The 14,405-nt window shown below is 38.0% G+C and overlaps 1 protein-coding gene across 1 annotated transcript in view; it reads left to right on the top strand.

Moving 5' to 3' along the window:
- The window catches only part of luzp2 (leucine zipper protein 2), a 151,542-nt gene extending 137,548 nt beyond the window's left edge, over positions 1 to 13,994 (top strand). The window contains exons 10-12 of the mRNA XM_088297042.1: positions 1,663 to 1,767; positions 8,124 to 8,198; positions 12,580 to 13,994. Of these exons, the coding sequence (XP_088153168.1) occupies positions 1,663 to 1,767; positions 8,124 to 8,198; positions 12,580 to 12,699 (300 nt within the window). The 3' untranslated portion in view covers positions 12,700 to 13,994. The remainder of the gene's footprint in view (positions 1 to 1,662; positions 1,768 to 8,123; positions 8,199 to 12,579) is intronic.
- Positions 13,995 to 14,405: the final 411 nt, after the last annotated feature.

Genomic DNA, 14,405 nt, shown 5'->3' with positions numbered 1-14,405 from the left:
ACAACGTGGCGTGGCATGATACGGTGAAGTCTTTGGGTGGCTCTGATTTCCGGTGTGTGGAGTTTTCCTGAGACATGAGCATTCCATATCCAGATCCATTTTGTAAATATGGCTCGTTTTGATTGTGAAATTAACTTGAGACGTGGATTTGAAAGTTATTGCCTGTGATGTGTGCACTCATCTTCAGGCTCCTTTGAAGGAGCGCGTGTGTTTGCATTCATTTTTTAATCAATTCAATACAAGCAATTTAATCAGAATACCGTGCTCATAACAGAATGTTTAGGTGACAGTGCAAACTGAGATTTGACCAGGTTGCCATGCAACACACTGCTTGTGAGACTTTCAAATAACACAAAAAAAAACAAAAAAACAATGGCTGTGACTGTATGGTTTGTCTTTGGCGCTTCAACTGTAAGTCCCATCTGTGTGTGGAAATGCTCCTCACAGGTGCAGAAAAAAAATAGTTTCCACTGATCCTTTTTTTCCATTTTCATTTATATGTTAAACTTCTGCTGCAACAAAAGCAACTTTTCTGATATATAATACCAGAAATGTGAATTCATCTTCTGTGTTGCTTTGTCTTTTTTGATGGTTGATATATTTTACTTTGAAATCAACAATCAATAATGAATTTGTTCACCGGAACACATGCTACAAACAGACGATTCCTTTATTGTTAGAATTGTGAGGGTTGAGGAAGGTGAGGACCCAAACGCAAGGAAGCAAGGCAGGGGTAACTTAAAGGGCATTTAATTAACAGAAAACTAAGGCAAACAGGGAACTTGGAAAAACTAGACAACGACAGGAAACTAATGATCGGGACCGGCAACAGGAACAGGCAACAGGGACAAGCGACAGTGAAAATGCCAATGAACCAACAAGAACTGAAAGCAACCAGGGAACTAAATGCACACAACTTGACGAGACAACGAGGAGCACCTGGACAAGACACGGAGGGTTGGAAGGACCGGATTGGTTAACACTAGAGCTTGGGTAAACGAGCACAGGTGGAAACAATAGACAAGACGAGACAAGACACATGAACAAGGCCAAAACATGAACCCAAATACTAAACCAAAAATAACAAATACAAATCATGACAAGAATAAGCGTTAAAAAAATCATTTCATTTTTCAAGGATGTCTTCAAGTAATGATGCTCTGCTCCATACTTGACGGTGTTGTGATTTATTAATATTAGTTAATCAATTGTAATGTGTGCAAAACAATTCAACCCCGCTAAAGTTTTATTGTTCATAGAGACATAAATATCTAATCAACACGTTAAGTTTCTGAAACATCGAGGTCTGATATGTTCCTTTTCCTCCTGAGGAATCTTTTTTTGTGATTTGATACTTGACACTATGAAGACCTGCCAGGAGCAAAGAGCGCACATAAATTGGTTAATTTTTGTTCCTTATCTTTTATGTAATACCTTTGAATGTTTTTTGTGCCACATTGCTGTCCTTGTTTTTTATGCTTTACAAATTCATTTAACTGATTGAATTTCAAGAATGTATTTCAAAAGCGCAAGTAAAACAAAGCCATTATGAGTCAGACGTGTTTATTTTACAGGGGGCTCAGATTCACTCGTGCAGGTAACGAGCCATTTCTGCATTTTATTTTTAACCCCAGGCTAAAATGTTTGTTTTTTTCCTAATAGGATATCTCGAAAGTTCAGAGAGTCGTCACAACCAGCAAAACCCCCATGAACATCAGCGTAATGAGGAGAGAAAGTGGTGGAGATAAAAAGTGCCAGATGGAGGAGGTGAGCCTTAACAGTAATTAAACCACGATGCAACCCAAGGGCCTGAATCCACCAGCATCCATTCAAATCCCGCAACAGGATTTCAAATCGCAGTTTGTCTTTATTGTTGTCATTATCCAACTTTGTGGAAGGACTTATGAATATAAATATATAACTTATGAATATATATATATATATATATATATATATATATATATATATATATATATATATATATATATATATATATGTGTGTGTTGTTGATCAAAATTGTTAAAATTAAATTAATTGCAGTATTCCCTAATAAATCAAAATTAATTTCATTTTCTACTATTTATAAGATTTTTTTTAGAAAGCTTGTAAAAAATATTTAGACATAAGTATACATAACTTCAGTCTGTTCTAAGAGCTTTCTTTGATTCTTAAATAAAATTGTTTTACTGTAAAACACAACTGTGGAATGAAACGCTCCAAACGTTACGGTCATGTTTCTTAAATTCTTCTCATAGAAACAATTCCCAAAACTTCTCGCTTACATGTTTAGTTCTGCCCATGAGCATCATCATCCAGCAGTGTTGATTTGCGAAGCCCAGTGGAAAAAAAATTTGAGCAGGATATTTTGCCTTGATATTATACACCAAAAAACAACAACTAATATGGTATTTGAAATTGGCTTTGCATAAATGACTTTAGCTTTATCCAACAAGAATCTACCTGTAGTCCGTGTTTGTCCATTTTCGTGCCAGTGACTGTATAAAGTGACTATAAAATATGAATGGACTATATGGCAATAACGTGTCCGCTAAATGGCTAAAGTAGTCCTAAGATGGTTGGTCAACGCTAATGCATTCACTGCACGAGACTATTAGTTCACTACACATGCGTTGCATGAACACTGAATGAAGGCTAATGGAGGTGAATCAAGAATATTGCTTTGGGGTAGCATCTAATGCAAATAAGCATTCATGCACTGGATGAGGCGAAAGGCCCCAAAATCCAATAATAATGATCAATAATTATCATCACTGACTGATAAGCAATATGGTATATAGTGAAAAACATTTCAGCCATATCACAGAGCCTTACAAAGCACATTATGTTTAAAATGGAGTTTATTTCATCTTTCACATTGACCAGTTAATTTGACTTCTTCATAGTTGCATTGACTTCTTCAAAATATTTTTGTTAGGTCTAATGTACCTGCTAGAGTTTGGGGTTTTCAAAACATCACAATCAAATAATTTGCTTTAAATGATTTAGAGATATTTAATTCATTCCAATTACAAGTCATTTGAACCACAAACATGGTTAATATTTGTCATTTTCCTTTGTTAGAGCACATTTGTGAATTAATGTGCAACTGGTTTGTTTTTTTTAAATGAAATGTAATTTAATCTGTTATAATCAAGAGGCGTGAGTGTGAAAAAAAACCACATTTACATATGAAGCAAGTTGTTTCACATTTGATTTTGGTTCATTTGAACTTCATTTCATATAACTCATTCAGGCCAGTTATACAATCTCAACACATCATATCCATTGAATTATTTGTCTGTTTATACCAGCCTACACAAAACATGAGGGGTATAGTTTTTTTTGTGTGTGTGCGTGTCTACTTCATATGTATTTTTTACGCTGCTGGCCACAATCTAGAATAAGAAAAAGATCAGAATTGTTAGGAATACTTCTCTCTTGCAAGGCATACAGTAAATTTACTCCAACAGCATGACACATTTACTTCAGGCTTGGCATACTGTGGTTCTGTTGGTCACATCAATGGGACACCATTTGAGATCTGACCAGTGCCTCTCCCAGTCCCTTGAGAAAGTGGCGTCAGTGTTCAAAGAATTTTTAATTCTGGCCCTGGAGCTGTCTGCTCACAGGCGTGTCCCCAAGCGGGTGCTGATGGGCTCTTTGTCTTTGTTTTGGTACTAATTGGTACGCAACCTCATCTTCTTCTTCAAAGTCATTGTCAGACTGAATTTTCAGACATGTGATTTTGACATTCTGAAACCTCTTCCTTGACATTATCATCAGAAGCTACTCTCTCTCCCAAAATCAAATGTGAAGGCCCTCATTTTGAGCAGTTGCGATAGAACCACACTGGCAAAGCCAGATTTGTAGTGTTACGCCCCAATGAATGTACGGAAATTATTAATCAGTTTAAAAAAAACATGCATGGTAGGTAGATTGAATACTCTAAATCAGGGGGTCTCAAACTCGCGGCCCGCGGGATGATAGTTTGCGGCCCCCGCCTTATTATGAAAGTTTAATGTTCGTGCGGCCCGCAAATTTGATATGTGATCTGTAGTTATAAAGCTTTAATTACAGTGTAATTAAAGCTTTATAACTACAGAAGTAGGCCTACTCATCCCAGAACTATGGTTTATGCTTAGGATCTCTGCTATTTGACAAGATTTTGATTTGATTGACAGGAGACCCATGCGCGAACAGGATGTGCAGTCTGACGGAGCTTTGCATCAGCACTAGCACAGACGGGGACTAATTATAAAACGTAGGATTACCTGGTCACAGTGGATAAAATTGAACCGCGGATTATTGTTGGGCACATCTTCAGCTTTAAAACGAGGGTAGAATTGTAATTTTTTTTCGATGTTTTATAGGGGTTTGATTGATGAATGTTCCACTCATGTTCAGGTCAATTCATGTTCAGAAGAAGATTAAAGAACTGTTAATACAGACATTTGACTCATTATTATTATTATTATTATTATTATTATTATTTATTACTGATTAATTTTCTTATTAATTCCTTATTTATTTTTAAATCTTATTTTGTGTTAAAAAATAAAAATAAAGACATTTGAGAAGATTAGATTTTTTTTTTTTTTTTCTTGCGGAAAACCTGATGCGGCCCAGCCTCACCCAGAGTCTGCCTCTAGTGGCACCCCAGGTAAATTTAGTTTGAGACCCCTGCTCTAAATAGTCCCTAGGTATGAGTGTGAGAGTGGATGGTTGCTCATCTTTGTGTTCCCTGCGATTTTTTATTATTTTCTTTTTTAATTTCATTTTATTTTTTTTAAATTAATCTCCAGAATTAACGCGTACATTTTGAGATCCCTATTTCCTATTGCGGAAAATATATATTTTTTCTTCATTGAGATATTTTTGCCCTTAACACCACAGACTGATTAATTTAGCTAAAGTAATTCAAGGTCAGTGGTAAATTACCCAATTTGACTCCATCTTTGACCAGTGTCTGCTGGCTCTCGCTCCCTTTGACCCTGCACAGTAAATGCCTTTAGAGATAAGGAATGGATGGAAGAAATATTTGCATTTGGGTATAATTTAAAACTTGATACTTATATCTTAAAAGCTCTTCACTCTCAAGTATACTGTTCTGGCTTAGAAATAGTTCTGCTGGAAGGCTTCATTTGAACAAAATCTGTAGCTCAGTGAAAATGTATTTGAAAGCAGTTCCTGCTAGTGAGAACTAAATCAATAATCGACATTTGCTCTTTGAATTTCGGCTCATTTGCCGCCTCACTGTCACTGGCGAACATCTCTAAGATTTAGGCAACTTTGACACCACAGCTGTCAAGGAAGATCTCAATTAGCTCTTTCGACTTCCGAAAACCAAAATGATTCAACAGGACCATCAAGATTTTTGAGAAGTGGCAAGCAAGAAGTATTACAGATAAACATTGATAGACATTAGCGTCAGGAGACTAGAGGAGAATGTTAATATTGTAAAAAAGTATTTCAAGTAGATCATTCCAGAATGAAATTGTGCTAATAGCCATTTTCATCAGTGTGCCACAATTGATAAATTGAAAAGTAAGACATCGGAATGTTTTAGAAAAACACTTTTGGACTCTATGCACGGCAGTTCATGATATATTTCCGGTGGAAAATACGTATGAGCTTCAGGATTGCATTAATTCCAAGTAACCAGTATGCCATGGGGAGGGAAAATAACTTCATTCTTTACAATTGTGTTAAAGTGCCGTTTGTAATCCGTATAATTCAATAGCTCGGAGCTTCTGTTTTTCAAGGTCGGAATGTCCTTTTTAAAGACGAAGGAATCCCTTCTCGAGCCAACTATGTGGTGTGCCAGCAATTATGTTCAACTTTGTATTTGAACATGCTGACCAGTGAGCTGGCACTACAAAGAAGATTCAGTTTGTATACGAAGGCAGGCTGTACGGATTTCTCTTTGTTTCTCCTTGCTCGGCTCCCCGGCGGCGATCTTGCTACAGAGAGGCGATGTTGGCCACTCCATCACGAAGCTTTGCAGGAATTCAGTTAGCAGCTTATAATTATTATTATTTTTTTTTTTTGCTTATCTTTTATATTTTCAATTTGTTGTATCTGTACAATATATTGCAACAATAAAGCCTTTGTTTTGTATTTTGTTGTTGTTAGTTTTTACGCCCTCGCCGCACGAGTCTACGTTCACACATACCTGCATATACTGCGAAACAATAAATTGCTCCATAAATGAGATATCGTGCTTTGATCGCTTTGCTGCCACTTGGACAAAAATAATAAGTTCATACATCATTTATGGCAACTTAATGCCATTTCGACAGATTTCAATTCGATTTTAAAGACTTTGATGCTATCGCTATGCTTTAGACTAGTTAGCACACCTTCAAGTGTTAGGGTGGCTAGGAATGTTGATGCTGTCAGGGAATCTAGACGCGCACAGCCCGGAGAAGTCGATTTGGGGGCAGACATTCCCTGGGAATCACTGAACTCATTGACCTAAAGAGGTGTGCGTACGGCTCGCTATCAGCAACTCCTGTCCAGACTCGATAGCTGGCTGATTCAATTCTGCACAAGTCATCAAACTAAAGTGAAGACAAAAAAAAAAAAACATACACTAGTTGTATTGCGCAATATGGGTGCATGCAGTTTTACGAGGTACACCAAAATGTATTGCAAATTCTAAGTATTGTTTTAAATGAATAAAATCATTTGGACTTTGTAAGTAACTTGTAGGCTTGGAAAAAAAAGTGTGGGCACATCTGCTGTATATCATCTGAAGCATTTAAGTATTTCAGTATTTGGTAACGTGACAAAACAGAAATATTCAATATATCATAGTCTGCCAAGCAATCAGAGGACAGAAATGATGCCGTTTTTTTTTTGTAGGACAGCTAGCGTGGCCTAGGGTGTCTGTTTTGTTATATAGACAGTCACGTTTCTAATATAGTTAAATCATTGTTGATTCTGAAGGCATTGGGCAGATTACATTGACGTGGCTATACAGAGGCTGAAATCTGATTGGACGAAACAAAACCCCCAAAAACATGCATATAATGGAAGCCAGGAGAATGATAAGATATGAAGGAAATGAAGGATTGTTGGGAATAAATTAATCCAGTTTCAAGCAACACATGTTAGAATTCAGATTGTCAATGTTGGTGAATGATGGTGTTTAGGCATGCAGAGAAGGCATCGCTGGCCCTGACCGCTCATCATGGTTATATTACTTTTCTGCTAAATGTGAAACGTGCAGAAAATAATTATATCCAATACAGTGATTATATTATCTATATTGAGCCTTTACAAAAACAAATTCAAGTTTGTCAGAGAGGTACTTTGCGAAGCGTTAAGGCAGTTAACAATATGTTTATTATTGTTGTTGTAGTTTGCAGTGGTGTACAGAATATTTGATAAAGCTTTTTTATTGGACTCAATTATATTGTGCACGCAGTCATAATGTGGTGGCTGATCGGTAGACAGTTTAATGATGCTGTTGGTTATAGTGCCAGGTGCCGGTGCCAAGCCCACCCGTTTATAGATATATCGCACCCTGGGAGATGAGAAATAATGATACACATCATTTGCCGAGCGCTATAAAATATCAGAATTTTTTTTCACCTCACATTTAGAGCTGCAAAGTCCCTGCAGCCATCTAGAATCAATACTGCATTTTTTGGTTTACAGATGAACTGCAGCCTATGTCATCTAATTTTAACAGCAAGTGTGTGTCTTCTACCTTCAACTTATTACAATAAAGAGTATACAATAAATGAATAAATACATTACTCTGATGTCTTGTATACTTTATGAAGCTATTATATTTTTGTTAACCTTCCCAGACACATTTGCCGAGAGTATCGGATCAGTATTGCCAAAACCATCTTGAATTTCTACTCACTATCGGATTTGAAAGGAATTTTTGGGCAATTAACATCACTACCATTCCCAAGTTAGAGTTCCTCATTGAAGTCAGAGTAGCACAAAGTGAGTGTTTGTGCTTGAGCTAGAGTGTTGCACAAGCAAGCGCACATTTGTCATTCAGGGAAAAATCCATGATGGAGGATTTAAATTTACATGCAATTTAATATACTTGTTAGCCAAGTTCCTAGAATGTGCTTTCAGATGTTTTCTTTCTCCTCCAATAGACTGGGAGTGACTGCTTCCAGAATCACACAAAGGAATTAGCTCCAGAAACAAAACAGCAACCAGAACCACATCAGGTGAGATTGATGCCAATGTTATTATGAGAGTTCTCAGATTTTGCCCTTGGTAAACAGTGAAAGGCAACCTTTAAAGGGGAAGTCTACCCAAACATTTTCTTGACAAGAATGTTTTATGCAACCCTGCTTGTCTATGCACGGCTTTCTGATTAATATTGTGTTTTTAAAATATGGGTTAAGTAGCAAAATCAACCCATTTTTAATCATCCTAAGGTCTGCCATTTTGTCACTTCTGTTGGGTGAAAGTGTCATCACAGTTGCTCAGCAAACCACCAATAATGGCTCAGCTTCAGAACGCAGGTGTGCTGTGATTGGTCATTAACTGAGCCCTGAGTATCTGTGATGTCATTTTCAGTCAACAAAAGTGACAAAATGGGCGCCCAATGAGATGGCTAAAAATGGGTGGATTTTGCTGCTTAACTCATAGTCCAAAAATGCAATATTAATCAGAATGCCATGTGCCTCGTGAAAGCGCATACATTTTATTGCAATTAAATTTTGGGGGTTTTAATAAATAATGCACTCACAAATCACATTTTATTACTTGAGTTGTCTTGTCTGTAGATATTGAATTTGCTTTGATGATGTGGGAAAATCTTTGGCACTCAAAAAAACATGCGTTTTAGTTTTAATTGAAGATTCTTTGGTGTGAATGTGAGTGTGAATAGTTGATTTCTGGCAACTTGACCATGCTGGACTTAACCTATCTCTCCCCAAAAAATGGATGGATTGCTGGATCTAAATCTGAAAAAGAGCATTTCGATTGTGTAAATTAAGCATTTATTTTTAGAATTGTCTAAAATCAAATGTATGACTGTGTCCCATCTGTAATAGTTTTCTAACTGGTAAGAGTTCCATGAGAGGGACTAATTTCCATAGGTGAGTTAGAATACAACACATGAAGAAAAAAATCTGGAGAAAAGTTGAGAGTTGAAAATACTAGATGGAAAAATAAAATACAATCCTGGCTGCTATGCTAAAGCGTCATATTGCTGAATTGTGTCACACCTGTCTGGAGTTGGCAGATGGTGCAATAAAACAACACGTCCATTTGAATTCACTACCATCATTTCAAAGTGAGAACTCCCAAATGGATTCATTTCACTTTTGGACACATTCTATCTGCAAAAGAAAAATGTCAACATATTCTGAGCAAATTTCTACCCACCAGAAACTGTTCAGTGACTGCCTGACTGTCATATTTTTAATTTATGGATTTTTCTGTCAATACCGTACATTAGATTGTCATCATAGCTGATTGTATTGTTGTCTCATCAACAAATGTTTTTTTTTTTGCATATTATATTAAAAATCTTACTCAACTACTACTTTGGAAATGACTAATGACTCTTTCCTCACAGCACTCCCACATTAAATTTTTAGTGGCATGTTTACTTAAACACGAAAATGCATAGTGACAACATGGGAAACTTGTTAACAATTGACGCTGATCATTGCGGCACACTGGCTGCAGGAGCTTGGAGGAGCTATCTCGTCATCTTTGATCATTAAAAAAAAATATTGGTGGCATTTTGACCTTGAAATGCACCAGCACAAACTATTGAATATACCTATTATCCAACCCGAGATAATCACATATTTAACGACGGTGATTATTTTTGGGTTAACTGGCATCCCAGAAGCTTGTAATACATCTGACCTTTCCACGGGAAATGCTTAAGTGTGTTACCATGCATATGGTCCATTTTATGTGATACATACTGTAAAATATTTACTTTTTTTTTTATAGCATATTATTTTAGCCCAGTGCTTCTCAAAAAGTGCTGCCGGCCCCCGTGGGATGCTGAGGGGGGCGCGTGTGACCCTGGGGAACAATAAAGTGTAATTGCACATTTACTCCAGTAGTTGGGAGTGGCACTCTCATTGCCCATTGTCCACAGCGAGTATTAACACGACAGTGTAGGTTTGTTTTGTTTTGCAACAAAAATGCTATTAATTATAATTGCACAGGAGAGTGGGTTGTGGGGTGGGGGCGCAACTTGTTTTCTTCTTGCTGGGGGGGCGTAACAGCAAATAATTGAGAAGCACTGTTTCAGACACAAGTTTGTTTGCAACAGGAAATCCTTTGCTAACACCCTTTGCCTTCGGCGGTTGGTTCCTTCTGTGCAAAAATCACACCGACATTAATTGTGAAGTAAATACTTTGATTAGTAGTGATTTGCAGTCAGGTATCTCTGGGTGAGTGTGCATTACATTGTCCAATATTCCTGTGACTGTGCTACTTCAATTATGCGTTCTCGTGTTCAGTCAGAACTTCAATGTTGCCTTGTCTGATGTACAAATGTTTTAGGAAGCAAAATATTATTCTGGAAGCCACAAAAATAGAGCAGCATCTGGCCTGTTCAATATAATATGTCCTCTTCTATTCACACATGCCTTCCAGCAGGCTGATCACATGAGTTGGTTCTCACGCATTGTGGCTTTGACATCAATAGTTTGACAGCTCAAGACACTTACTGAAGAGATTTCACTAAGATTCTGTTAAATGTCAGCAAAATTGAAGAAAGACAACACATTCTGGTTGGTACATAAACAGTAAAGACTGTTTGGCTGTGCACTTTTTAGGCTTAAAGTCAGAGCAACTTGCAGACAGATTGGCAGATAAGTGATTTGCACATCAGCCTTAAAGTTCTGAGGTTGGCGGTCCAAATCCAGGTTCCGAGCTCCAGCCATCCTGTGTGGCGGTTGGGCGTTCAACTCTGGTTTTCATGGGTTTTCTCCGGGTACCACGTTGCCTTCCCACATTACAAAAAAAAAAACAGGATTCTTGAGTTGATTGAAGACTCTGGAATTGTCTGTCGGTTCGAATGTGAGCATGAATGGTTCTTTGTGCCCGGCGATGGGTTGGCATTCAGTTACAGGTGTACCCTTCCATCCGCCCAAAGTCTCTCACTGGCAACGCTAGTGTGGATAAGCATGTATTGCGCAGTTTTGTTTGTAGTTGGTATTTTTCAGGCCAGGTTAGTGTTCTGTTTAGTGATCACATTTGCTTTCATTGTGTCAAGCGTTTTTCTTTTAAATGGAGTGCCTCTAAATGTTGTCTGTGTGATTCAAGACGTCTGCAATATTAACTTATCATCAAATAGGATTTTCCACACTGACACACACATACAAAACATTCTGCACATTTATGTGGAGCAACGTACATTAAGGTTTTTTTCAAGTTTAACCTGATTTATTTTGGGCGGCACGGTGGACAACTGGTTTGCGATGGCCTCACAATGCAGAGGTTGTGGGTTTAAATCCGGCTCCAGCCTTCTCCGTGCTTGCGTGGGTTTCCTCCGGGTACTCTGGTTTCCTCCCACATTCCAAAAACATGCATGGAAGGCAGATGGGACACTCTAAATTGCCGCTAGGTATGAGAGTAAGCGCGAATGGTTGTTCGTCTCTGTGTACCCTGCGATTGGTTGGCAAACAGTTCTGGGTGTAGCCCACCTACTGCCCAAAGATAGCTGGGATAGGCTCCAGCACCCCCGTGACCCTAGTGAGGAGATGCGGTACAGATAATGGATGGATGATTTATTCTGGCCTGCAACCCAAAGTGTGCTTTGAATTTTCCCTCTTGTGCAATTATTTGACCTACTGTAGCGGTTGTAGTGCTTTTACTCCTCACTTTTCTATGGTGAGTGATGTGTAAATAAATCATTTGCAGCCACGAGTTCTAAAACATTTCCAAATGTAACATTGGCAAGCATACCACAGGTGCTTTACTTAGAGAAATGTGTTCTACTCTCTTTGTGTACTGTTATGAGAAGAAATATGACGCAAAAATGCATACAAAAATGACTATTCCGAATACAAATGGAATTGAACTTGAGGGCTTCTGTTACAATGTTAAATAACAGAAACACGCTCAACCGTCCTTTATTATGCACAAACTACACTGTACTCAACAGCGGGCAGACTGCTGTGACTGTCAGTGCTGTTCATCAAAGAATGGATGGCGTTTTGGATGGTTAATGACATGCATTATGCATTCCTCATTCACATTTGTCACGAATAAAATATAAATAAAACGGATGGATTCCCTTGTTGTTGTCTGAGCCATGAACAAGAAAACGCATCTCACCTGACATCACGTTTAGCGTTATCAAGCTAGTAAGGTAAATTTTGAACATCTAATACATGTGTGAGAGTGATTTAGTCCATATTAGTCCCCCCACCCCCTCTTAAATCAACACAACTTTTTTAATAGCGCCTTGGTCGTCTGTTCTTTGAATGCATCATTTCTTGACATTCTGAGGTATTAATGCGCATTTCCCATACCGATCAGTCAAATTATAGATGACGGTGTGCCTGCAATGAAATATGACCATAGCTATCTCCTTTATTATTCATGTTTATCTTTTGAACCTCACAGCAAAGAAGCCAAGGGCAGCCTGGGAGCTTGAAAAGCGCTGCAAAGCGCCCAGACGACAGCGAGGACGAAGGGCAAAGCAGCAGCAGCAGCAAAAAGATAAAGCCTCAAAAATACAACTGAGTGGACAGCGTATCATGAAAAATACAAATCTCCTGCATTCCTGCAACGATATTTCAAAGAGCACACACACATCTGACGCACTTTCACAAAAAGGTGCGAGCACACACACATGCTTACGCAGATCCACACACGCACACACACGCAAACACACGCATACCGTCCGTCTCAGCATTGCTTGCAAAAGCGAAGACACTGGAAATGTCAACACAACAACATGGCATGCATTATACAGTTTTATTTTGAAGGTAGCAATGGCACTGGTAACTTCTTTCATGATTGTTCATTTGATGTTTACTTATCTGAGTTTTATTTTTAGTGAGGGTACTGCTTACTAATGTGTGATCTTTCTAGAAAAATCCCTTTGCACTGGTGAGGTCTGGACACTGTATAGTGCGATAAGTATATGAATTTACTGATGCCTGTTTTACACTGTACGATTTTTGCAGTCTTAAGTCATTTATTTTCAGACCGTTCACACAGTGTGATGGAACATACATTGACTCTTGGCTACGACTGAGTGATTTTCAGGGTCTTAACGCAGTGTCTTGCATCATCAATATGGGTCCACCACAGGTTGTTGTTGTGACTTTGAGCCAAAATGTGCTCACATTGTGGTGTTTTTATTGAAACAAAATGAAAAAGAAATGGAAAGTGTGGCCAATGTTACAATGGGAAGACCAAGTGAGGCATATTATTAATGTGCGTTTACATATGCAGTTGCTGCGGATGGTAGTGGCTGTGACAATGATATTCATGTTCATTTGTTTTTCTCTATTTTGCTTTTCTATCTGCGATTGTGGCGTCAGGGAAGCTGTGAAATGATTTTCTCTAAATTCGAGACCGTGCTTGATATGTTAATCGCAGTCCATATTTTGTTGCAAGACTGCATTTTCCATCAGAGATGGTCAAAATTGTACAGTGCATTCCGGGCTTTATACAGAAAAAAAAAAAACAAAAAAAAAAAACTCAACTTCTACAACTACTACCAAGACTATTGTTTGTTACTCATGGTAGCAGGTTAATTTACTCCTCTACATTTTGGAATATTAAGGCTCAAGTTGGCTGGCCAACTGTTCAACATTTAATCTTTCTGCACTCTTTCTGCCTTTACCACTTCAGAGGCAACGAGCCAAAGACTCACAATGGGTCGTCTCCCTGAGAATGTGCCATGCACTGAGTAGTAACTCCTAGCTACATGTATCTGTGTTCTCTGACCTTGATGTGTACTTTCAATGAACTGTAATTTTCAGTACATTTGTGAAGAATAAATGGTTATTTGTGGGAAAAAATAAAAACATGAGCCAGTATGTTTGTGATCAACAGAGCAAAAGGTTGCTCATTGTGCAAGCTTGCCCTATGAATGTTTAATTAATTTTGCACATTTCAATAGAGGTTTAGATTAGAGCTTATGATTTGCACTTTCCAAAGTCATAAATATTCTCCTCACAGTGTAAGTTGTCAAGGGCTTTCTGAATAATTAAATTGAACAATAGACGTCATCAATCACTTTTATGCTTTCTATCTCAGATAAGGCATGAGAAGTGGCTTGGCTGTTAGAAATCTGCAATGGAGGAATGCCGGGTGTTATTTTGGAAACATTATAGAAGCTCCTGGTGGCATCATACCCTGTAGAGGTACATACATACAAATGGAAAAGTTACAATATGTTACACAGTGGAGTTAAAAGCGCAAAGTGTTTGTTTTCT

The sequence above is a fragment of the Idiotropiscis lumnitzeri genome, chromosome 5, assembly GCF_059441095.1.
Source record: "Idiotropiscis lumnitzeri isolate Australia: NSW breed Sydney's pygmy pipehorse chromosome 5, RoL_Ilum_1.0, whole genome shotgun sequence".
NCBI classification, from domain to species: domain Eukaryota; kingdom Metazoa; phylum Chordata; class Actinopteri; order Syngnathiformes; family Syngnathidae; genus Idiotropiscis; species Idiotropiscis lumnitzeri.
Note: the sequence above shows the minus strand (reverse complement) of the source record. Positions and strands in the feature narration are given on the sequence as shown.